Source organism: Pocillopora damicornis, chromosome 4 (genome assembly GCF_964200805.1).
Source record: "Pocillopora damicornis chromosome 4, jaPocDami1.2, whole genome shotgun sequence".
Lineage (NCBI taxonomy): Eukaryota > Metazoa > Cnidaria > Anthozoa > Scleractinia > Pocilloporidae > Pocillopora > Pocillopora damicornis.
This window is the reverse complement of record NC_142673.1, coordinates 29528522-29551403: the sequence shown is the minus strand read 5'-3', so window position 1 is coordinate 29551403 and position 22882 is coordinate 29528522. Positions and strand designations below refer to the sequence as shown.

The following is a 22882-nucleotide window of genomic DNA, read 5'->3' as shown; positions in this document are numbered from 1 at the left end:
AAGAAAAAGAATAAATAATGAATTTTTTATTAATTTTTTTGTGCACCCATGTCATTCCAAAAAAATTAGCAAAAATTTGTCCACATTCAGTTTTAATTCTTATCTCAACAAACATTTACAGGAATAACACCTACAATATGTCATTTTAAAGTGTATAAAATGGGCTTCTCAGGAAAAAAAAGAATTCATCATTGAAACCCTGGACTTTCCTAAAAAGTAAAATTTAAAACACAAAATAAGTAAGACATAGTGTAAATCTTGAGGTCAAAGTCACTTTTCCTCACAGGTATAGGTTACTTAAGATTAATTGATAGCAGAAGTTAATTATGATGTTTAAAAAAGTCTCTGCAATTAAGAAATATCAGTGCAGGAAAAGAAAGACATCTAAATCAACGAAGATTAACTCAGTGATACTGCTCACTTCCTGATGTTCTCGCATGCAGGTTCTTGGGAAACAATGACATCAAAGAGTTGCAAACCGACATCTTTCAGAAGTTACCCGTCACATACACTTTGTAAGTCTGTCTAAATTACCCAGCGCAAGTAAAAAAGTAAAGACATCCTCATGTAAGATCGTTCTGAATCTCCCCCTAGATCTATTTCCGTACATTAAATCGCTTGGGAGCCAGTCATGCCAGTCATTGTTTATTGAGCCGGCGCGGGGGGAAGGGGGGGGGGGGGAGGGGGGAAAGGCGAGGAAGGTGAGGAAGAATTTTGTGTACCTGATCCTCTGTAAGACTCTGATGATCCCCTCCCTGATTGGCAGTTAATTAGTGATCAATTTTCCAGGTTCCCCCCCTTACACTCTGTGGATAACGTATGCAACCCCCTCCGTCCCCTCTGAAAACCCCCCTCCCTTAGGCGAAAATAATGACTGGTCTCTTACACAGCCTGTCTGCCTGTTTCTCTTCATAGGGATTTGTCCTTCAATAATCTCCACTTCATACCACATGAGGCGTTTTCTGGGTGCAAGCAGTTATCTCGGATGTGAGTGACAAGATGACATTTTGTGATGTCGGATCACACTCTACATCTTCTCTCTTTGATGTTATGCTCTACTGTGTTTGATTGAAAAGAAAAAGATAGAAAAGAAAAACTAAACTAACTTGAACGTAGTATTCTGATATTCTGATCACTGTATGATACATATAAAACCGAATAACGATGAACTCGAATTAACGTATTCATTTTCATTTTCCTTTTTCTCCAAAGGACGTTAAGTTACAATCACATCTCAGAAATCAGCCGCCGCTCATTCGCTGGACTCAAAAATCTGCGTATGCTGTATGTATATCATGTTCTTTGCACAAAGGCTCGCCATAGCCAATTACAGCACTCACACACGTCGATAAAGAATCATCATTAAAAGAACTTTAAACTCTAGGCCCTCGTTTTTACCTATCCTCTTGTACTTCCGTATTTTAAACTTGTTTTCCCCGATGATAAAGAAGATTTAAATAACAAGCAAATTAAATGGAGTTTGTTTGAGCTGTTTAAACAGGTCACTTATCATGACTTCTACAATTAAGATCAATCTGCTGTGTATAGTTTTCTTTGCAAACGGGCGCCAATTCAAACTGTCAGTCGAAGCCGGGAATATGCTGAGTAATAACCTGTGAGGGATTGGCGTCGCATGTAAGATATTACCAGTAATTCATTCTGCTTTATAACATATATGGTATAATCTCCACCGAATTTGAACGTATGGGACACTATTAATAATCACCGTGCTACAATCTATTACTTATTTTAATTTTAGGTGGCTTATAAACAACAGTCTGACTTTCATTCCTGAAAACACTTTTGCTGACACTCCGTTACAAATTTTGTAAGTACTGTGGAGTTTTCCTTTTTAATTTTCATACAATAACGTTATTTTTTAAGAAAAAAAGGGACGATAAGGAGAAACATTCGAACATTAAAGGTATGAAATGATCAACTCATAAACTTTCTAGCTTCTCTCCCAATTGAAAATCAGGGGCTCTAGATAATCAAGAAAATTGGAGTCAGCATGGGTTTGAGTAGAACTTAACTTGTTGTGCTCCTTATCGATCATTCTCTCTGTCACTTTAAGCAGGTTCCTTCACGGAAACAAAATCAAAGATATTGATGGCAACGGTTTTCGAGGCCTGAGTGACCTTAAATCGATGTAAGTTATAAAATAAGAAAAATCCCTTTTCATTCGAGAAAAATATGCATAATCGAAATCTAAAAAGATGTTTTTCTCCATAGCTTTTGGTTGGTTTGAGATCAAAAGAAGATGACTCATTAAATCTCGCAAAAAAACCAAAAAGTTCGTGTTTCTCAACAATTAAATTAAGCGGTAGACCGCACTTTACCGGCATAATAATCCTCTCAGGATGTTGGAGGAACTTTTTATCTCCGACTCGGTAAACTGATGGAGAGGGCCGTCTGTTGCTTTTATAAAATAACTTAAAATGTTTCAATTTTCTATCGGTTTACCGGTGCAATAAAGACCAACATTTTGACCAATAACTTATGGGCCTTGTAGTGTCTCAGATCTTTTATTAAAAAAATACCATTCATTCAATAACCAAAGTGCTCTATATTTATTATGAACACGATATTAACAAATTATTAAAAACACTTTAAATATTGATTTTTAAGTCAGATGTGCCTTTTTTTATTCGTTTATAGGACACTATTTGACAATCCCTTAAAATTTCTTCCAAGACAGATGTTCGTGGGAATTAATACAAATGCTACGTTGTAAGTATCATCCAATCAAAAGAGTAGCAGAATCAAACACCTTGAAAATTAAGCGGCGTAGCTTAATGTTTTTAAAATATGCAGGACGTATGATTATATGATTTAGTTTTAGCCACAACGATTTGAACGGATTATCAAAAATTTGAAGATGATTATTTGCAGTCATGGAGGCTAATCGTATAAGTGTTACCTCATCACTTAAATTAGATCATGTTTTATGTATATCATTCGAGTTTTGAAGCACCTGGCCAAACTGAGTTGACTGTACAACAGGTTAAAAGATAAAGCCTGAACTCGAGCCAAATAATCCATTGGCCGAAGCTTATCCCGGTTTCCTTAGCATGAAGCGACTAGGAGTATTACCACTCCCCCCAGGATGGGACCTGACGCTAGTCTTTCGCAATGATATCCCCGGCATTTCATCAGGCTTCCCTGACTTTTGGCTGTCACTCATTTACACTCCTGAGTGGAGAGAGGCTCTGTGAGAGTAAAAAGTTTTGCCTAAGAGGTCAAAGGTCAACACGATAACCCGGCCACTGAGTCTGTCAAGGACTAGACAACATGCTTTTCTTTGTAACTCTGGTTCTCTCAGTTTGAAAGCATGGCCTTGAAGCTAAATACGACATGTTTTACGCCACAACTTGAAAGCACGTTTAATCTAACTCCCAGATAGACAAATATTTAGACGTAAAGATGTGTTGATGTGTAATATGTGAATCTAATTTGACTAATGACCCAGTACAAATATAGCAACAACCAGAATATCGACAAAGCTGCTTGAAATAGAAACGAACCTACAATTTGTGGCTTAACCAGGTCCAGTAGTAAAACTCTGAAACAAAAGTAACACGGCGCTAGCAAAAAATAACGAAACGACTGACTTAGTTAAAAATCAACTAGCGCTGAAAATTGTCAAACGAAAACAACGCTTTATACTGACGAGAAATAAAACACTACTGGCGTTAAGTAATTCTCGCGTGACCTCACGAAAAAACGCGAACTTAATTGAATAGAAACATAACATACAACTGTAGATCAGTTGAAAGAGAAAATAATCTAAAATAATTTTGCAGTTACTTGACGATTAACAGAAATTCAAATTCTAGTTGCTCAGGCCATATCATTATCATAATTATCAAAAAACAAACCGTATGAGAGAGATTGTACTTCATCGTGCAGGGCTGTTTCATGTAAAAACCTTCGAAAGATGCCACGAGGGAAATATACAGCTCCTTTAATGTGAGTAATTAAAAGCTTAGAAACAAATGGGTGAGCAATGAGTTAGCTGTATGCACTTATACTTAGACTTAATTCATTCACCCAGCTCAATTTTTAACAAATTCAAATTAGAAATTATTACAAAGTAAATAATAAATAGATAATTATCATAAAATCTTGGTAATGAGCGAATTGGGGTCATGCAAATAGTAAAGGATAATCTAGTGGAACAATCAAACTCCTACTTAGTTCTGCCTTCTGAGAAATGCAAACCTGTCGCTAAACAAGATTTTTTCACTAAACGTGGCTTACAGAGGCTTTGGCGCTTTTACCATTCACACGATTGTCATCGTCTTCTTCATGTGCTAAAGATAAACCCTATTTCGCTTTGGTGGTTGTTTAAAGGGGTGATAACAGGGGCAAAATTATCATTTGATAGCTTAAGGATGGCCGTGTCCGACTACAAGTGTTGGTGTGGACGTAACTACGCCATTGTCAATCTGTCTGTTGTTTCTTTCTTTAGCGAATGTGCTCCGTCGGCTACCTTCCACGTATTCTTCTGCAATGATGAAATTAGGTTTGCAATGAGTGGACTGGTAGGTTTTATGTGCCGAAAATACACGCTCAATCCTTTGCGCAGGTGCTATAACTGCAGTTTTTGCTCAGTGGGTACCTATTATCCGGCCGTTGACTCACACTCCAATTGTTTCAAGTGTCCCGCAGGTAATTATTTCAGTTTTTTTTATTATAATATGCTATTGTTCTTTTTTTTCAGTACCGTTTTTTTACGAAAAAATTGACGCATTGTTACATGTGTTCAGGTGCCCCTAAGAAAAAAGTCAAGGCTCAGTCCTTGTAAGATTTTGTTACAATTGCGCTGACCCAAAATTCACTCCTTCGTTCCTCCGCTCCTTCATTCCTTCCGCAAACCAGCGCATAAGACTTGCGAACAGGGCTTGCGCACATTTTTTTTCTTTTTTGCGTATTTATTGATCTCAAAATAAAAGTAACACACATTAATTGAAAATGTTTTCGTTTCAGGAGGCTTTTATCAAGACGAGATGGGTCAATATGTATGCAAGATTTGCAGCACGGGTACCTATGTTCCTGAGGAGCAGCATCCTGGAAAAAGTCCTAATGACTGTCGCGCATGCCCATACGGTAAGGATCACGTTCAATAACAAGGTCTTGTGTGACTTTACTTCCGTTCTCATTGTCCGATGACCATGATTTTTTGCTTTGAAAAATTTGCTTGTTTTTAATGTGATTTTACACATAAACTAATCATTAATCATTTTCTCGCGATTTAGAGCAGGAGTAATATGCTCCTGTTTAGGGTCATTACTGATTGTAGAGCCAAGCTAGGAAAACCAATTTGTTTCGACAACTGCACTGCTAATTTTTAGAGGGCGGTGAGGAAAAACGACTACTCGTCGCTAACGGTAAATTGTTGACAGGGTGCTGTCGGTAAAAAATAAATTGCTGTCTCTGAAGTATGTCACTACCCATGCAACCATAGCCTTTACAATGTTGTGGAAAGCACTGGTTGTACTTTAGCAGATAGTTTATCCATCTGGCCCTGATTGTTCAAAGGCTGGTTAGCGCTCTTGACTGGATAAATATCGATTCGGTGGATAGCGCAGTAAGTTTTGTCAACACATCCATTAGACAGCGATTTATCCGTTTGAAAGTGTTATACTTCCGTTGAACAACTGGTCCCTGAAAGATCTCTCAAGAGAGTAAAGGGCTTTCATTTTGGAAAATTCTGAACACTATGTGTTTACATAAAATTTCTGTGTTTGTAAATAGGTACTAGAACTAATGAAACCGCTGGTTACCGTGCATGTAGATGCCTCCATAAATTCTACCGCTTGGATCGTTTTGGCCCTTGCAAATCGTGTCCATATCATGGAATGAACTGCGAGAATGATACGGCAATATTAGCACCAAATTACTTTTGGAAATGGAACAGTTCCGAAAAAATGGAATTTTATACAAGTTTCGTCCACAACATCCACAATACCAAAGCTGAATATAATAAAACCTTCTCCATTTTTGAAGGACAGTTACCAAAGCCTCTGAAGTGCCCTTATCCAGACTCGTGCAAGGGCGGAATAAACTCAACGTGCAACACTGGCTACCAGGGTACCCTCTGTGCAACATGTTCCTCGAACCATTATCTTAGATTCAACAGATGTTTAAAATGTCCCAAGTTGGTTGTCACAGTCATTTCTTGTGCTGTGATACTTTTGCTGTTTGTCCTGCTGTTTGTGATTGTTTTCATGGGCGACTCAAGTCGAGCAGGAGGCAATCGTTTTGTTGCAGATGTCGTTATGTCATGTACTAAGATCGTTATTGGATTCTACCAAGTTCTTGCTGGTATTTTCTCAGCTTTGCTGCATGTCCAGTGGCCAATAGTTCTTTTATCTACGGCGCAATACTTGAAGTTTGTGGAAGGAAATATTTTACAGTTCACACCTCTGAGTTGCATTCACCCTGTGCTCCGCTTGGACCCATTTATTCAATTTGTCCTCGCTGTTATTATAAACGTCTTTGTTGTCTCTTTAATACTGCTTTACCTCTTCTTTAAAATGCTTCTCCTTAACAGGATGGAGAATTCCACGGATGAAAACAATTCCACTTTTATAGCGGGAAACACCTTACAAAGAATGGAGGATACCACAGCAGAAAATGCCTTGTATGGAATTGAGAATTCCACGCTAGAGAGTACTTCGGAGTATTCAACGCGGGATTCCAAACGGGAAAAAATCTCAAAGCTGAAGAAGTCTTGCTATCGAAACATCTTTTTATTTCTCCTGTTGTCTTATCCAATAACAAGTAAGAAGATTATAAACATTCTGCCCCTGCCAGGAGCGTGTGTCAAGGTGTGTTTCTCAACTGATGACAACGATTGTATTTTTCTACTGAAGGCCGACTATTCCATTCCTTGTTCTACCTCTCGACACACTGACTTTTGGCACGTCGCTGCTGGGTTTGCACTGTATCCCATCGCCTTCCCAATTCTGCTGCTGGCGCTCCTTTGGAAATGTCGAAAATACCCGCAAAAACACAAACAGTTTAATTTTGGCTTGAAAGTGTTCTATGAGAACTATAAGTACAAGTATTGGTTCTGGGAGATAGTTGAGATGTACCGGAAGCTGATCTTTATTTCAGTCATTCTTCTGTTTGACTCCGAAAGTGACACTCAGATTGGCTTTGCTGTGATGGCAGCAAATGTATCAGGAATTGTATACACCATCTTTCGACCGATAAAAGACAAGTTTGAAGATCGACTACAAACATTTGTGCTTTGGTTAATATTCTTTAATGTCTTTCTTGGCGCAGTTTATTCACGGCCCGCCTTGAACGAGGGGCATGGAGATAACAATTCGTTATTTGTAAATGTGATGTTTTTGATTCTCAACTGTGCCGTGTTGGTTGTGGCAGTTGGTAAGTCCTATCGTGGAAACTTTTTTTTTTCGATCAATACATTGTAACGGCGTTGCAGAAGAATTAAGGGAGGGGTCGGAGTTGTTCAATTACTTTTTTCGTAAATGAGCTCTTTATACCGACAAGTGCATATCTCTGTAATGTATTAATACCTACCTGCACTATACTTAAGTGAAATAGTTGATTCGGTCTTTGGGAGACAAAGTGGTACGTTTGACACATTTAGTCACAAAAAACCTGATCAAAGTTGGTTAAACTTGGTTAGCAGTGAGCCAAATGTATGAACATGTTAGGAAACTTTGATTATTGTTATCCGTTATCTCTTCCGACCTTCACTGAAGGATTACACGTTTTTCCATAGCACACACACACTTTCTACTAAAATATTTAGTTTGCTTTTCTATAACTTTTCAGTGTGGAAAGTTAATCAGCTACGTGACGTTTCTTTTCCTTTCAGGAAAGGGTCTTCTCCATTTGATGCATGGCTGTCGACACCAAAGAGACCCCGATTATGAGGTCCTGGAGCCAATCTTGGGGGAGGAAGACCATATTGCAGAGTAATGGCCGCTTTGGCGTGACAGTGTATAACGTTTTCTTTAACCTTTCCGCGTCATATTTACCGCCATTAACTTGCACCAAAAGCCAATATGATTTAACAGATGAGATAAAAAGATAGATGGACTTGACTCATTTATAATGTTTGAATGGCATTATTGTTCGAAACTACCTGTACGCCCTATTGTGGGGGAACAAGGTTGAAATTATCCGAAACAACGGAAGAATTCCGATGGAAAAATTATTAGTGACAAAACTGACTGACCCTCTAGTAGAGAGATTCTTGCGGAATGAAAGCGCTCTCAAAAGATATTTAGCAAACTAACGGATGGCATTACATCAGGCAGATATTAAACAGAGTACATTTTCTGTCACTGAATGGATAGGGTCAACCATAAAGGAAATGGAGGCCTTCAAAAGACTCAATCGTTTTTGCTAGCCCTTTCCGATCCGATTTTTTTTCACGCTCATAAATGAAAAGATAGACTTGCTATAGAATGACTTGCAATTATTAACTCAAACCCGACATCAAATACCATGAGAGATCAAGAGCGCCATGCCCTGTAGGGAATTCAGAGTTTTTAAATCCTGAAGACCAAGGTATATGTTTTTTTTATGTTGATAAACAAATTGGTTGTTAAAAATTCTCGGTGTAGGGACATTTTGATCCGTTCAGTGTTAATGAGTTCAGTGTTAATCAGTCATGAGTTTTGACTGTGTCTCAATAAAATTTACCTGATCTCCCCATAGCACACTGAAACATTTTTAACTGACCCCCCCCTCATTGGCAGTCAATTTTCTATAAACCCTCTTCCCCCCCCCCTTTATACTCTGTTGTAGACGACTAATGCCACTCCGTTCCCCTGAAAGTAATGTGTTCTCCCCCCCAAAATTTATCCTCTTTTGATGATCCTAAACGTAAAGAATCCAACCTACTTATCTCCATGTTCCTTAGGCTAAATTTTTTCAAGCGACATGATTACATTGAAACTCCGCACATGCAAACTTTTTTATTTTCCCTCTTCCCTTTCAATTTACCAAACATTGCTTGCTTTAACTTAATTTCACCAGATCACATTTTGATCAAGCTCGTATCGTTTTAGTAAATCATATGGTATTCTAATTATTAATATCCGCCGCTATTGTTGTTACAATTGTTCAAGACAGAGCATTTACTTTAAGAGGAATTGGGAATAATAAAATAACCATTGACGCATCTATATTAATGATTTTTTATCATTGCAAACCAGGGAGAAATTATCGTCTCGATCCGTTTTTACAAGGAAAACCAGGCTTTCTAGTTTTGCTTCGAGGGTGAAGTAGTGTTGTAAACCAATTTTCCCAAGAAAAGATGGGTCAATTAAGTGTTGGAGTAAATGTGGCCAATTGCAATGTACTATCGGTAAAAATATTAATGATTAGTAAATAAGCCTTTCAGATGTTTAAATAAATTTAGTTTCCCAGCCCCACGGGTGGGATATGCAAGACGAAGGTCCACTAATTATATAGTGACATCTTAAATTCCTGCACGTTTCTGAGATAGAATTATTAATGAAAAAGAAATAATTAAATACACGGAGAAAAGAAGCAAAGCACAACACTGTTCGTGCACTATTTTACATTGCAAATATTTCTTTAGACCTGTTATACAACTAACTTTTCTTTGTTACCTAAACTTCGAAAAGATTTGATAAACAACGGATGTAACTGAAGCGAGACCAAAATAAATGATTTTTTGTCAGCGTAATAACTAAGCAAAGCAGCAGACTTAGGCTCCCTGTGTACTCTAAAATACCATGAAGAAGCCAAAACAATTAAGTTTTTTATTCATCGAAAACTAATCGTTCCTCCGTCAGTGGTTGAATTAGGGACAAATCACTCCGTCTGTTCCTATGACCATCGCGACATCTGCCATACATCATCCGGAAACATCGCACCGGGCAAGAGGAGAAATTTCTCCAGTTAGACTTTAAGTAAAGGAGGCCTTCAACTGTTGAAGAAAAAAATTGACACGAGATCATGCAGAATCTGCGCCATAAAATCGCATGACGTTTAGGTTTTTTACTTTCCGAATGCGCCAAACAGTTAGATAGTTATTGAACGATGCCGGAACCTTTTTAAGACATATGACTAACGGTAGCACACAGGTTGTCATGACAAGTATAAAAATTAAAGAAGGGAATGAGATAACTTAGATGTAATACAACGTAGATTATCTGGCTTACACCCCTCGCCTGCTTTGTATGGCTCAACTTTTTAATAACTACTTAATAATGGAGAAAGAGGTCGGACTTGGAAAACCTCAAAGTCAGTTCTTCAAGGGGTATTTTGTTTCGCGCGGCTTCGGTATTGTTGTTGTCATGCGAGAGAAGCAGGGCCAAGAAAGCGTCGCAAGCTGTATGTTTGCCAGCCTTTTTTCTTTCCATGAGGGGGACTCCGATCTGTGTGGAAATGTGAAAATGACCATAAATATCCCGAAATGTACCGAATTGTAAGAAAAACCTTTTATTTCCAATCCGTGCGTTTGTGCAGAAGCCCGTAATAAGTTGCTACAGCTTTTTTTCCATCCTGTTTCGCGCGGCCTTAAACCCTCGTCGATCTTTTTTGTCATAGAGACTCGAAGTGCTTCACTAATGTTTTAAAAAGGGTATCTTTGCAAACCTCTTTCGCTCCGCGATGTCTACGGTCATTTACACATTCTCACGGAGATCAATGATCTCCTTGGCCATCAAGGATCTGGTACTAGGTTGGCCAGTGCCAGTGTTCATTCTGATCCCAGTATTAGCAAAATCGATCATTGCTTATCGTAAACAAATAAAACTTACCCATAGCAATTAACACCACGGCGCTGTTCAGAAGCACAAATATGATATTCACAAACATGGACTCGTTTTCTATGGGATTCTGGCATATGGTTATTGCACCGAGGCAGACATTGAAGAATACCGTCCAAAGCCCAAAGGCTTGTAATCGATCCTCGAATTTGCCTTTTATGGGTCGGGCCATGCTGTAAGCGATTCCTGATCCACTTGCAACAATTACGGTACAGACAATTTGGCTTGTGGAATCAAACAGAAGGATGCCTGAGATGAGGATCAGTTTCCGGTACATCTCAATTATCTCCCAGAACCAATATTTCTCTTTATAGTTTTCAAGGAAAACTTTAAGACCAAAACAAATTTCACTATCGAGACGAGGCTCACGGTACTTGTAAAGAGGAATAAGAAGCAGTAGAGGAAAGAGGAGAGGATATATTGCGCATGCGGCTGCTAGTTTCCAGTACACACCATTTGCTGGACTGAGGCAGGAAATGGAATAATCAGCTTTCAGGAGAGAAATGCAGTCACTGCCATCTTTGGTGAAACACACATCCTCACAGACTCCTGGCAGGGGCAGAATGACATTGATAATTTTCTTGCTCGTTATTGGGTAAGACAACAGAAGAAACAGAAATATGTTTCGGTAGCATGACTTTTTCAAATGTGAAATTTCATCCTTTTTTTGGCGGTCAGAAATCTCCAACTTTTTGATGTATTGTCTCTTAAGTAATAAGTAGATCAGTATTAACAAAACTACTGAGATATTGATAGAGATAGAAAGACAAAATTGCATGAATGGATCCAGTCGAAACACTGGGTCAATGCAGCTCAATGGTGCGAACTGCAAGATGTTCCCTTCGATAAACTTCAGGTATTTTTCCATAGAGACAAGAACTACAGGCCATTGAACTTGCCGTAACGCTGAGAAAATACCGGAGGCCACTTGATAAAAGCCAACCACGATTTTTACACAAGACATTACCACATCTGCCGCTGTACCTCCACGTTCGCCATTTGCAGCGTTTGAGTCGCCCCAGAATATAAGTAAAAACAGAATAATAAATACCACAATGACCAAAACACAGGAAATTACTGTTACCAACATGCTAGGGCACTCTAAGCATCTGTTAAAACGGAGAAAGTGATTTGAGGTGCAAGTTGCGCAGAGGGTACCCTCGTATCCTTCTGTACACGATGATTCAATACCACCATTGCACGAATCTGTAAAGGGGCATTTGATAGGGGTTGGTAACAAAGCGCGATAATTGGAAAAGTCACGGTTATATCCAGCATTGAAGATTTGAATGTTAAGAACAAATTCTTTGTAATGGTTCATTTGTTCGGAGCTGTTAAATTTCCAAAAGTACTTTGGCGCCAAGATTGCTGTATCTGACTGACATACCATTCCATGCTCTTCACATGCTGAACAAGGGCCAAAACGATCTAGGCGGAAGAAATGTGGGAGACAACTGCATGCACGATAACCAGCAGGTTTGTCAGATTGGGTACCTGTTTGATAAACAGTGGTAACAAAAAGTCTACTTTTCTATAATTCTCAAGGCCTCAATCTATCAAAACTCAATTTCACTTATTATTTTCTCTTACCGTAAGGGCATGCACGACAGTCAGTCGCAGATTTTCCAGGGTAGTTAATCTCAGGAACATAAGTGCCAATGGAGCAGTCCTTACAGTCAATCTGGCCCATTTCGTCTTGGTAAAAGCCTCCTAAAAATAAAACATTTGGGAGCGACTCTCTGTTCATTGAGATCAGACACTCATTTTATGGTTTTTAGCTAAACGTAAATGTCGTCAAAAACAAATTGCAACATGTAAAGCATCGTATTTACCTGCAGGGCACCTCAAGCAATGTGTATTCGCTCTATCACAGCTGCTGTAGGTGCCCGTCGAGCAAAGGCTACAATTAAGGCATCTGCGATAGCCCCCCTGACTGCATTTAGAACACATAAAGCCGGAGGCAAGAAGACCATCCACCTGGTAGCGGCGTTCTGGGGAATACACCACTACAAACAAAGATTCTGTTGGAGCACATACGCTGATGAAAGAAATTAAAACCAGAAACTTGTTAATAAAACCAAAGGGGTGAAAAGCCGGCGCAACAATACACTGTAATTCAAGGTTAGAGAGTTCCACAAAGGTTGTATGTTAGGCAAATGAAATGGCCTAGATTCAGATTCACACCAAACTAGACCAAAAGATACTGAATATGACAAATCATTGATGAAAGCTCAAACATGATACATTATAGAACAAGACAGTACAGCACATCACAGCCGGACCTTATTGCATCTGATAAAGTAGATCAAACCGAAGATAATATACTTCAGCACCCTATATGTAAGTGACCTCGAGGCAGCAAAAAATAACTGATCTGTAAAGTTTTTAAATTTTGGTTAAAAACTTCAAATTCACAGTAACGATGACTAACTTTTTTTCTTTGTTGATAAACATTATCAAGTCAAGGTTAATTAATCGTAGTTTTTAATCTGAGGTTTACAGCAAAACCCGAGCGATCCTGAATTGCTACCAAAATTGCTCTATTTGATCTTTCACTTACACTGTTGCCTCGTTTATCCCTCGAGGAAGCCACTTGAGGGTTTTGCAGGAGAGAGCCCTAAAAAGAAGTTCGAACCTTTTAACTTTATGATGAGGTTTGAGGTATGCTTAAATAAGTTGACAATTATCAGGTTCAAATGAGGTGGCTCATTTGGTCAGAACCGTGCACGAAAATCAGGATCAGTCAAGAACAAAATTATTGAGCAGTTTCTTATTATGACTGCATGGTTAAAACACCTTTAATCTTTAAATCTTTATCCAAGCAACTGCAATGAGGAACAGTGGGTATGTAATGGTATTAATGACTCAAAGTTCATACTTATTGAATGCAAAAGGGCTTTGAAGAAATGTATCATTGTGAGTAGATCAGTAAAGAACTATCTATACTTACAAAGTAACATTTTCATTCAGTCCATCGAATACATTTCTTGGGAGTGACGTTAAGGCGGGATTTTTAAATAGCGTCCTAAAATTCAAGAAGTTAATTCGTTTATATGATAAACTTAAGAATGAATTGCTTTAAAATGGCAGTTTCCCTTACGCGGAATAAATTTGTCGCTATCCCGTACAAAGAAAAACCAAGGGGAAACTTGACATAAAACCACCAAGATCGTGATACTGATTTAGAAAAACCATCTACAAACTGATCGATACTGAAATTATTAAAATGCTAAATACTATAGAACTATGTACGAAGCTGAAAGATAAGCATATCAGTTTACATCTATTCAATACAACTTACACCAAACGCAGATCAGTGAGGCCGCGAAAAGCATTCGCATCAACGTTTTTGATTCGGTTTCCATGTAAAAACCTACAGATAACAATACAGAGAGAATGAAACTATCTTGTGAGATTTCAAGAGAAAGTAAAAGGCATTAGAACATACCATCTTAATGTAAAGTTAATCTACATATATTAATGGTATCCATGTGACACCTTAGAATTTGCAAATAATTCATAGATTTCAGGTTACTTACAAAAAGTTCAAAGACATTTCAGCCAAAGCCTTTTCAGGAAGAGAAGCCAGACTGTTGTTCACAAGCATCCTTCAAAAAAAAAAGACAAGACGGACGCTTCAAGCTCTCTGTTAAACCCCTGTTACATAGAACTCTTTCTCGGAGATTAGGAGTAAGGCTTCCAGTAGTGTTCTGTATTAGTTCTTCCGCGTTATTTTAGAGTCAACGTTTCTTTTTGCTGTGTGTGTATGTTTTTTACGTTCAGTATTTTAAAATTCATTTCTAAACGTTTCATACGGCACAATAACATTCAACGGTTTTCTTCGTGTCAACTTAAAGAGAAAAGATTACTTACAGCAACCTCAGATTTTGAAGCCCAGCAAAGGTAAGGCTGCTAATTTTTGAGATGTTGTTGAAGTGCAGAAACCTAATTAAGGGAAAATGACATGGATGTTCAGAGTAATTCTTTTTTATTTTGTGTTCTAACTGTTTCAAAACAAAACAAAAAGGAGCAGAAAAGGCAGATTTGATCTAAATATATAGAGTTTTCAAATAATAGTTCTCTAATTAGCATGTTTAGGGTTACCTTGTAATTTTTGATAACAACAGGTTGCATGGAGTAAGATGTTTTTCGTCTTGTCACGAGCCTGGGACAAAGAAAAAATTCTGAGTCCCCATGAGGAATCGAATCTCATGGGGACCCAGAATTTTTTCTTTGTCCCAGTCTCGTGACAAGACGAAAAATGTCTTTCTCTACTTCTTTACCGAGCTCAAAACTAACCATCTCTCTTATTCTATTTACAAACAGGTTACATGTTTGAAAATAAATTTTCTCTTACAATACTTCCAATTGCTTGAGACCAGAAAACGCACGATCTGGTATGGACGAGAGCTTATTGTTGAAAGACAAATCTCTGTATAAGTAAGTATAGGACATATTAGGCAATCAATCACAAACAAAGCCGTAGATGAGTGAAGTATGAAATCGGTGAGTCTCAGTATCCAATCAAACACAACTTACAAAGCGTACAGTACGTTCAAATTCTGGAACACTTCGGCTGGTAGCTGCTCGATTTGATTTTTCGTCAGAGACCTAAAGAGATAATGCGCATACAGATAAATATGAATGGACTCAAGCCTACCATCCGTACTGACAAAATTGTCTATTACGGAATTCGAATCACTCCTAAAAATAGGAATCTATTTGCAGGGGGAATTCTCTTTTTAAAATGCATATTGCTTACATTTCTCTCACATAGTTGATTCTTGACGTTGCAAGGCTTGATATGTTGCTTATTCGATTATTTCCCAAGTTTCTGAAAAAGTTAAAAGAAGTGAGATCATTAGAATTTTTTTTGTAATATTAATAAACAAATGAATGAATTTAAAACCTTCAGTTTCATTAATAAAAAATCCCAAATGTAGCTCACTCAATTACAACTGTATGGTGCGACACTAATATCACTATCACCAAAACGCTTGTTTTGTGATTGGACAGAGGAATCGAGAGAAGGAACTCTCCAAGATTGCTCTAGTTTTTAATTCGTTGAAAACTTTGCATGTAATAGAAAATTTGCGATACAAAGTACATATTAACTCTTTAACTTCCAGAAGTGATTATGTAACTTCTCCCTAAAATATCCATACACTATCCAATAAATAGGTAATAAGAATACACAAATTAATCAGGCAGAAGATATTATCTCGTTCTAACACCAAATTCTCATAACTAATTAACAAGGTAATGTGTAGTAGCAAGAGGGGAGAATTAACAACCTGATCTTGGAAGTTAAAGATTAAATCAAGCGTTATGATGGATACTTAAACTTGAGGTTTGCTTCTTTGTTTTTTCCTCTTGAATGGACTCATGCTGACTAAATTCTTTTACAACTTGGATAATAAAAAAAAATAGATATGTAATATTTTCCTGACAAAACATCATTTTTTTACATTTTGTGGCCTTTTATCACCTTCAAAAGATGTGTATTGCTCCACGGAATCGTGTGAGCCAATTTCCACTTAATTCTCAGGGCACAGTGTATATCGTTTGTGTCCAAAATGTCAACAATAGTTGATAGGAGTTTGAAGCATTAACGGTTAAATCCTCCTGAAGAAATCGAAATTAGCAAGGAAATTGAAAAAAAATTCTGTTACGAATGGCTTTGAATAGTTGATGGTTACTGATTTGGTACTTTCAGGAAAATCAAAAAGTAAAAGTGCAGTTTACGTTGGCGTAGAAAATGGCTCAATGTTAGCAAGATTACACTTCAAGCCTTTTGAAAGATTTTCGATAAAGTGAAGCAAGGTAAAATAACAACACAAGAAGTGACCCACTGTTTGAGTAAGAGAAACTTACAGAAACTCCACCGTCTTAAGGCCAGTCAAGTCGGGCACAGATGTTAATTTGTTGCCATCTAATCGCCTGGAGTATTCAAAAATAAGAGTGAAAAGTCGTTACATCTAGCGAAGGCCTCTGCAAGTGGACGCGTTTTGTGCCACGGGGCACGAAATAGAAAGGTAACAGGGAACATGTACACGTAATTGTTACAACAAAAAAGCTGAAAAGCTGGATAGGAATCGGCACGGTTTAATGAAATTATGTATCTTATGGAATGAGGAGGTTAATGCAGCAGGCACATATTTCCAATATATCATAAGGAACGAGGTACATATCCTTGTGATAGTTTTCGTTCATGAAGGTTTATTTTTTTTTACGAAGGATAAAAGAAGAGCAATTCTTAAAGTAACAACATTAAAAAAGGGACTTACAATTCAATGAGTTTACTTAAAGAGTTGAACGCTCCATCAGCAATTTTTGTCAAATTTGTCGATCGAATATATCTGCAGTAAAGGATAATAAACTATCGTAGAAGAGGTCATTGCTCATGGTACTGGTAAGTAATAATAAACTGTTTAATCGTTTGTATCACGATGTAGTCACTTGAGATGTAAATGGCGATCTTCATCTCAAGTGACTATATCGTGATACAAACGATTAAACAGTTTATTAAGAATAAACTCATAAGAAAATTATATCTTGATCGTCTGGAACACGAAGACGGAGTCGAAAGCAACTCAAGCAATACTTACATACAAAGTTCTTGATTCCTATTGAGAGGAACTGTTGAAGGGTGGACTAACAAGTTTTCAGCCTTTTCGAGGCTCTCGCTCAATGAAGGGTCTCAATGGGGTTAACCGTTTGTCGTAAAAAGGCCAAAAATTTAGCGGTTTGACCGTTATTCGTCGAAAAAGTTAAAAATCTTAATAAAAACTTTCTGGCGACCATAATGGAAACATACTAACCGTTATTCGTAAATTGGCCAACATTTTAACTGTTAGCCGTAAAAGCTAGAACCCCATCGAGACCCTTTTAGTGGAGAAAGCGCGTGCAATTAAAAGCTAGCTATGTGGTAATAGAAAAACGATGGTTGTTAGAGAAACAGTTATTTAAGTTTGCCGAAAACTCGCCCAGTAAGTGAGAGCCAGAAAACATGTTCAGCCCAGCCAAACAGCCAAACTCGCCCAGTAAGTGAAGCAAAAAACCTGTTCAGCTCACAGCTTTTCTATCTTCTTCATTGCCTGGAAAGCTCCACTTTCGATGCGCTTTAAACTGCTTTCTGACAATTCCCTAATTAAGAAATAAAGAACCTCATTTAGCTTTGCATGGCACAATCCGTTCAGCAAGATATCTGTAGCCAGTCCTTATATATTGCATACCTATGAAATAAATTTACGTATATGGTGAGTGATTATCCAGTTCTATTCCAAAAAGCCCTCGTTTTGATGAGATGCTGTAATGTTTACGTTGCGTAGAGCTTGAGAGAGTATCATTCATAAAGGTTAATTTTGAAATAATTTACAAGAAGAACTCGTCATTAGTCACTGACAAAGCTGCTTATTAAAAGTTGTTATATATTAGAATCACAAAAATTTAAGTTTCTTTAGAAACAGGCCTACAACAAGTCGAAACGCTGCCTACACCCCTGGTTTTCGATGATGACGTCGTCGACGAAGGCGTAAATGACGTTAAAATCAGAAAGGAGTTTAAAAGTTTGACGGGATCATCATTATTGTGTGAAATGTTCAGCTGTCAGGATTTGCTGATTGTTATCACCAGCGATCTCACGCCAAGAAAACACGCATGGTAAACGAGGAAAGACTGAATTAGAAACTGAAATAACAAAGGTTTAAAAAAAACAAAAACTGTAGCGGTACTAATTGGGGCAAAGTGGAAACCTTGAAAAGGTGCCATAATTATTGAAATAAATCTTACATGAATCTTGTTAATGTGTTACAAACAATTACGGTTCTTACAAATACACGATCCTGTCAAAACCAGCGAAAATGTCTGCAGTTAAGTTAGGTCCAAGGGGATTTCCTGAAATGTTTCTGCGAGGATTTAATAATATGTAAACAAAAGCAATTAGCTTAAAAATAAGTCTTTCGTCTTGTTTAAATATTGGACTCAGGTGAAGCTGGATGATATTAAACATATTAACTTCTGAACTACCTGCCTCGCAAAGAATAGTGACCAGAGAGAAGAACCATCAGTCGTAAGCCTTGTTGTAACTAGGCGACGTAAGCGGAAGTGCAAACTTAAAAGCCCGTATGATGGCCTTGATGCAAGCAAAAGTGCAAAGGACAGGACAAAGGAAAAAATCTGATCTCTTGCTTCCAATTGCGTTAGTGCTGGCGTCGAGGTAATTTTCAAGGTGAAAAAAGATTTGTTATGCTTGCGTAACATTTGTGTTTGCACTTGTGCTTACGTTGTACGAAAACCAGGCTTTAGAGAAGAGAGAACTGAGTGATAACTTTGTGGTAGCCCCTTAGTAATTCGTTAGGTTTCTCCAACGCCTAGCCAATACCCCTACGTCCTTTTAATTAATCGAGCGCCTGCATTCGGACCTGGACTCCACAACAATAACTAACGCAGTGAAAAGTAAGACTCATCTCATGCTTCATAAAATGAGTATATTTCCACAAAAGATGCACTCACTTACAGGAAAGTGATATCCTTAGAATTTTGCAAAATCTCTTTCATGTCGTCCAGCGTTAGGTCGTTGTATTGCATCCTTCTGTAAACAAATGAATGGATGAAGGTTTATTTTCATAAAAGGGTTCGGAAATCTCTTTTCGAGGTAGACAGACGTAGTTTTAGCTTTACATTTTGATCAATTGAACGAAAACGAGAGAAAACGCTCATGCATCGACTTTTGACATAAATTGATCATACCAACGCATTCTCGTAAGCCATCAGACTCAGAATGTTGTCTGATGCATGGTATTGAATTAGCTCTTCAATTTAATTTTCAGGCTGGCTTGAAAAATCTTATCTGTTTCCTCTAGAATAAGAATAAAATTAAGCAAATTTGATGCAAAGCAAATTTTGTATAAAATCCTTCATCATGATTTATTTTCGAGTTACATAATGGAGACGTATGCTGATACGTTTTATCCTCGCTGTTACAACTTTCCCCAACTGAGATTCCAAAGCTGAGAGTGAACTAAAAATTAGCAAATTTTCTTCCTCTTTGGATTCCTGACCACCATTTTGAAAAGAGCCTGAAAAAAAAACTCAGCAAATTGGCCATACACGAAACTCCTCAACTGCACTTTTCACAGCAAAGCCTTCAGATCTGAGTCCAGAGAATGGTAAAAAGGAGAACTGGAATTGCTTTTTACGTCATCGGTAAATGACCAGGTTTGCTGGGAATGATTAAATATAACAGCGAACATATTCGAGTTTTTGCGCATTTTAAGACAGTTTCTGAGAGGATAGGTTACTCAAAACGCGGTATTCATGAGTCATTATGTCATACGTATTTTTGATTGGTGGAGATGAAATTTGTATGGATGGTTGAGCATACTTCTGCTTTGTAGTAAAATAAAAAACCTTTGAAAAACTAGAACTTACAATGCTACTACGCTTTTAGGAAGGAAAAATCCACCTTTGATGTTGTTCTGGTAGATATTTCTAAAATCAACCAAAAAAATAACAAGAATAAGCATTATATTAGAGAATCTATTCCTAATATGAATCGAACAGGAAGTGTCATTTGAACACAAGGCGCCTCGTTAAGGTTATCAAAAGTGACTAGCGTTAAGTCAGAATGAAATTGAGGGGTTTTCTTAAGGGGAAAATGTATAATTGGATGCTGATTCTTCTTCAGTAGCATAGGAACAAAATCTTGCCGCTTAAAATTTTATCTCTTGAGCCAAGTTTTTTTCTGAAAAATTCCAATGCCCCTTGATGAAAAATCATGCAATCACTCACACGTTAAACAAAGCTGTCAGATTTCGGAAAGTGTTCTTCGGAATTGTCCTTAACTTGTTTTGTGATAGATCTCTGAGAGGATAAGAAAAATAATGACAATCAATAAGATCAAAAACAAATTAATGCAGCTAAACGCTTGAACCTCCTGTAATAAGCTTACACGCTTGTGAAGATCTCCTATAATGATAACAATAATAGTAATAATGATAACGATAAAGTGTCTAAAAATATGCGCAATGTGTGAAAGTCTCAAGCATGATTAGACACACAGCAAGTGTCTAAGCGACAAATCCAGTTGAAGCACAAAAGAAGACAAGTGAACTTATCCTTAGAGGTGTCTGCTGAGAGGAATGACCCCAAGAGCATTGAATAATAAAATTGCTGGACCAGTTCAAAGGAAAAAAATAAATGACATGGAATAAACGGTGCAGACCTACGTAAATTTAATGCACCCAGCTCAGACCCAGATCGCTCGCAAGCAAATAGGAATAAGTCTGAATGCTATGATAAAAACAACAACATGAACATCAACTCACATTTTTGCGAGAAATTTCAGATTTGAGAAGGCGTCCTCCGGGATAGATTTCAAACGGTTGTTTGAAAGATCCCTAGACAACGAAATATTTTAAAGAATTTAACTTCAGTAGAGAAACATGAGGAAATAATTATTTACACAAGTACTTGATTGTAAGTATTGGTCACAGGAATAGAAATACTACATGGGGAAGTACTGGGTAAGATTTAATGCGTCAGTTTCGCAAAATTGTTGACGTCAGCTTTTAAACCCTTCACGGTGGCCAGTTTACATTATCAACTGAGTTGATTATACTAATTTACCCTGTTATACTCTCCCACCGACGCAGCACCACAGTTTCTTTATAAACTTACCCTCCTTAATTAATTTGAACTGCAGAATGTTCTCCAAAAAGCGACGTAAAGAAGGCTTCTTTGCATTGAAGAAGAGTAATCGTGCAGGGCCGCTATTTTGAAGTAGGTCTATAAATCACTTTCACAGTGAGAGAATAACGTTTTACTTACAGCGACACCGTATTTTCAGGCAAGTTACTGGGTACTTGTGTTATACCAGTGCACTTGACACGAACTCGTGTTCGACCAAAGGGATAGCAGGTACAATTTCCTGGGTGAACATCCTTCAAACAACTGAATCCTGAGGCTACGCACAATGACAAAATTGCTATCAGCGTAATACGTGTCCATAATTCAACTGAAGATTCCTTGTACATCTGCAGAATGAAGTTGACGTCATGTTTAATTTCTTGTAAAATTTAAAAAACGATCTCTGGCTAAAACTTTTAAAAATACGAGCTTTCGGCTGTTTGCGCTACAGCCTTCAAAGTTAAAAGTTTTAGCCAGAGATCGTTTTTTAAATTTTACAAGATGTTTTATCCTGGCTGCGGCCCCTCTATCTTTTCATGTTTAATTTCATTGCTAAAAGATTGTAAATCACCTGTTCATTCTGATATTCCAAACTGGCGAAATGATTGAGCTCTGTAAATCATCAGCAGGTTCTAATTCCCCAGCAATAAAAGACGGAGAGAAATGCCCCGTGTGTGAAAATAATACTTCCGGCAATGTACTTTTGGAGATAAAGTAAGCTAAGTTAGTTTGCGTTGCTGTTTATCAGTACCTTCAGTGAATATAAATTGTGCCGCTTGGCAAACAATGAAGTTTTGCTTAACCTACTTTTGTAACACTTTAGTTAACGAGGACACCTACGACATTAAAAGCATAGAAACAAAATTGATTACTACCGAGCTTGATGTCTTGATGCCTCAGCCACAAAAATAATTGAAGTTACATCGGAGAACACCCGTATCTACTAAATACACCAAGAGCTCGTGCGACTGCTTATATACTCTCGAGAGGGTATCCGTCCCACCCAAATGACAACAATTCGATCGGCTAGGAAGCAGGATTGTAATATCCAGAAATACACACACTAAAGTAAGAAAAGACAAAGGAACAAAATGGGTTTTTCCCTTTTAGCTGAAAACAAAGCACGGGTTTTTCCCCCTAACACGCGAGCCGTTTCCTTCGATGAACTCCAAACTTCTGTTGTTTACATTTAAGCTACTGCTTTTATCTGTTGCGTTTCCTGCTCAGTAGTTAAGAAAGTAAAAGCAAAACTTTTGAAATTGAAGTTATTGCTCATTTTTGTACGATAAACAAAAGAAAATTGTCACACATGTCATCAAAGAGCGTTCTAATTTCTGTAGCGGTCTTACATTATAAAAGCATTAGCTTCAGGGGGTACTTTCCACTAATTGATTCTATGAAAAAGT

At 37.7% G+C, this 22882-nt stretch overlaps 2 protein-coding genes across 2 annotated transcripts in view; one reads left to right on the top strand and one right to left on the bottom strand.

Annotated features, from left to right (window-relative positions):
* The window catches only part of LOC149047625 (uncharacterized), a 29276-nt gene extending 20580 nt beyond the window's left edge, over window positions 1–8696 (top strand). Inside the window, exons 13-23 of the mRNA XM_089204014.1 lie at window positions 444–515; window positions 916–987; window positions 1213–1284; window positions 1760–1828; window positions 2078–2149; window positions 2659–2730; window positions 3910–3969; window positions 4472–4671; window positions 4990–5109; window positions 5758–7398; window positions 7856–8696. Of these exons, the coding sequence (XP_089060140.1) occupies window positions 444–515; window positions 916–987; window positions 1213–1284; window positions 1760–1828; window positions 2078–2149; window positions 2659–2730; window positions 3910–3969; window positions 4472–4671; window positions 4990–5109; window positions 5758–7398; window positions 7856–7959 (2554 nt within the window). The 3' untranslated portion in view covers window positions 7960–8696. The remainder of the gene's footprint in view (window positions 1–443; window positions 516–915; window positions 988–1212; window positions 1285–1759; window positions 1829–2077; window positions 2150–2658; window positions 2731–3909; window positions 3970–4471; window positions 4672–4989; window positions 5110–5757; window positions 7399–7855) is intronic.
* A 251-nt stretch (window positions 8697–8947) lies between these two features.
* On the bottom strand, window positions 8948–22491 carry LOC149047624 (uncharacterized). Its single transcript, XM_089203957.1, has 22 exons — window positions 22352–22491; window positions 21618–21823; window positions 21116–21187; window positions 20580–20651; window positions 20220–20279; window positions 19306–19380; window positions 18620–18694; window positions 17862–17933; window positions 17075–17146; window positions 16662–16727; window positions 15550–15621; window positions 15327–15398; window positions 15145–15219; window positions 14661–14732; window positions 14327–14395; window positions 14089–14160; window positions 13738–13812; window positions 13348–13404; window positions 12620–12825; window positions 12378–12497; window positions 10779–12281; window positions 8948–9943 (listed from the first exon to the last, which is right to left on the bottom strand). The coding sequence occupies exons 2-22, from the start codon at window positions 21821–21823 to the stop codon at window positions 9777–9779; spliced, it is 3330 nt and encodes a 1109-aa protein (XP_089060083.1). The 5' UTR covers window positions 22352–22491; the 3' UTR covers window positions 8948–9776.
* Between the last annotated feature and the right edge of the window lie 391 nt (window positions 22492–22882).

Excerpts from the sequence above, each read along its gene's own strand:
- LOC149047624 (XM_089203957.1), bottom strand. The coding sequence starts at position 21,823 with ATGTACAAGGAATCTTCAGTTGAATTATGGACACGTATTACGCTGATA. Across the intron at positions 15,220-15,326 it reads TTGAACGTACTGTACGCTTT|AGATTTGTCTTTCAACAATA; the intron begins GTAAGTTGTGTT and ends TTACTTATACAG. Across the intron at positions 14,161-14,326 it reads GAAATGTCTTTGAACTTTTT|GTTTTTACATGGAAACCGAA; the intron begins GTAAGTAACCTG and ends TGTTATCTGTAG.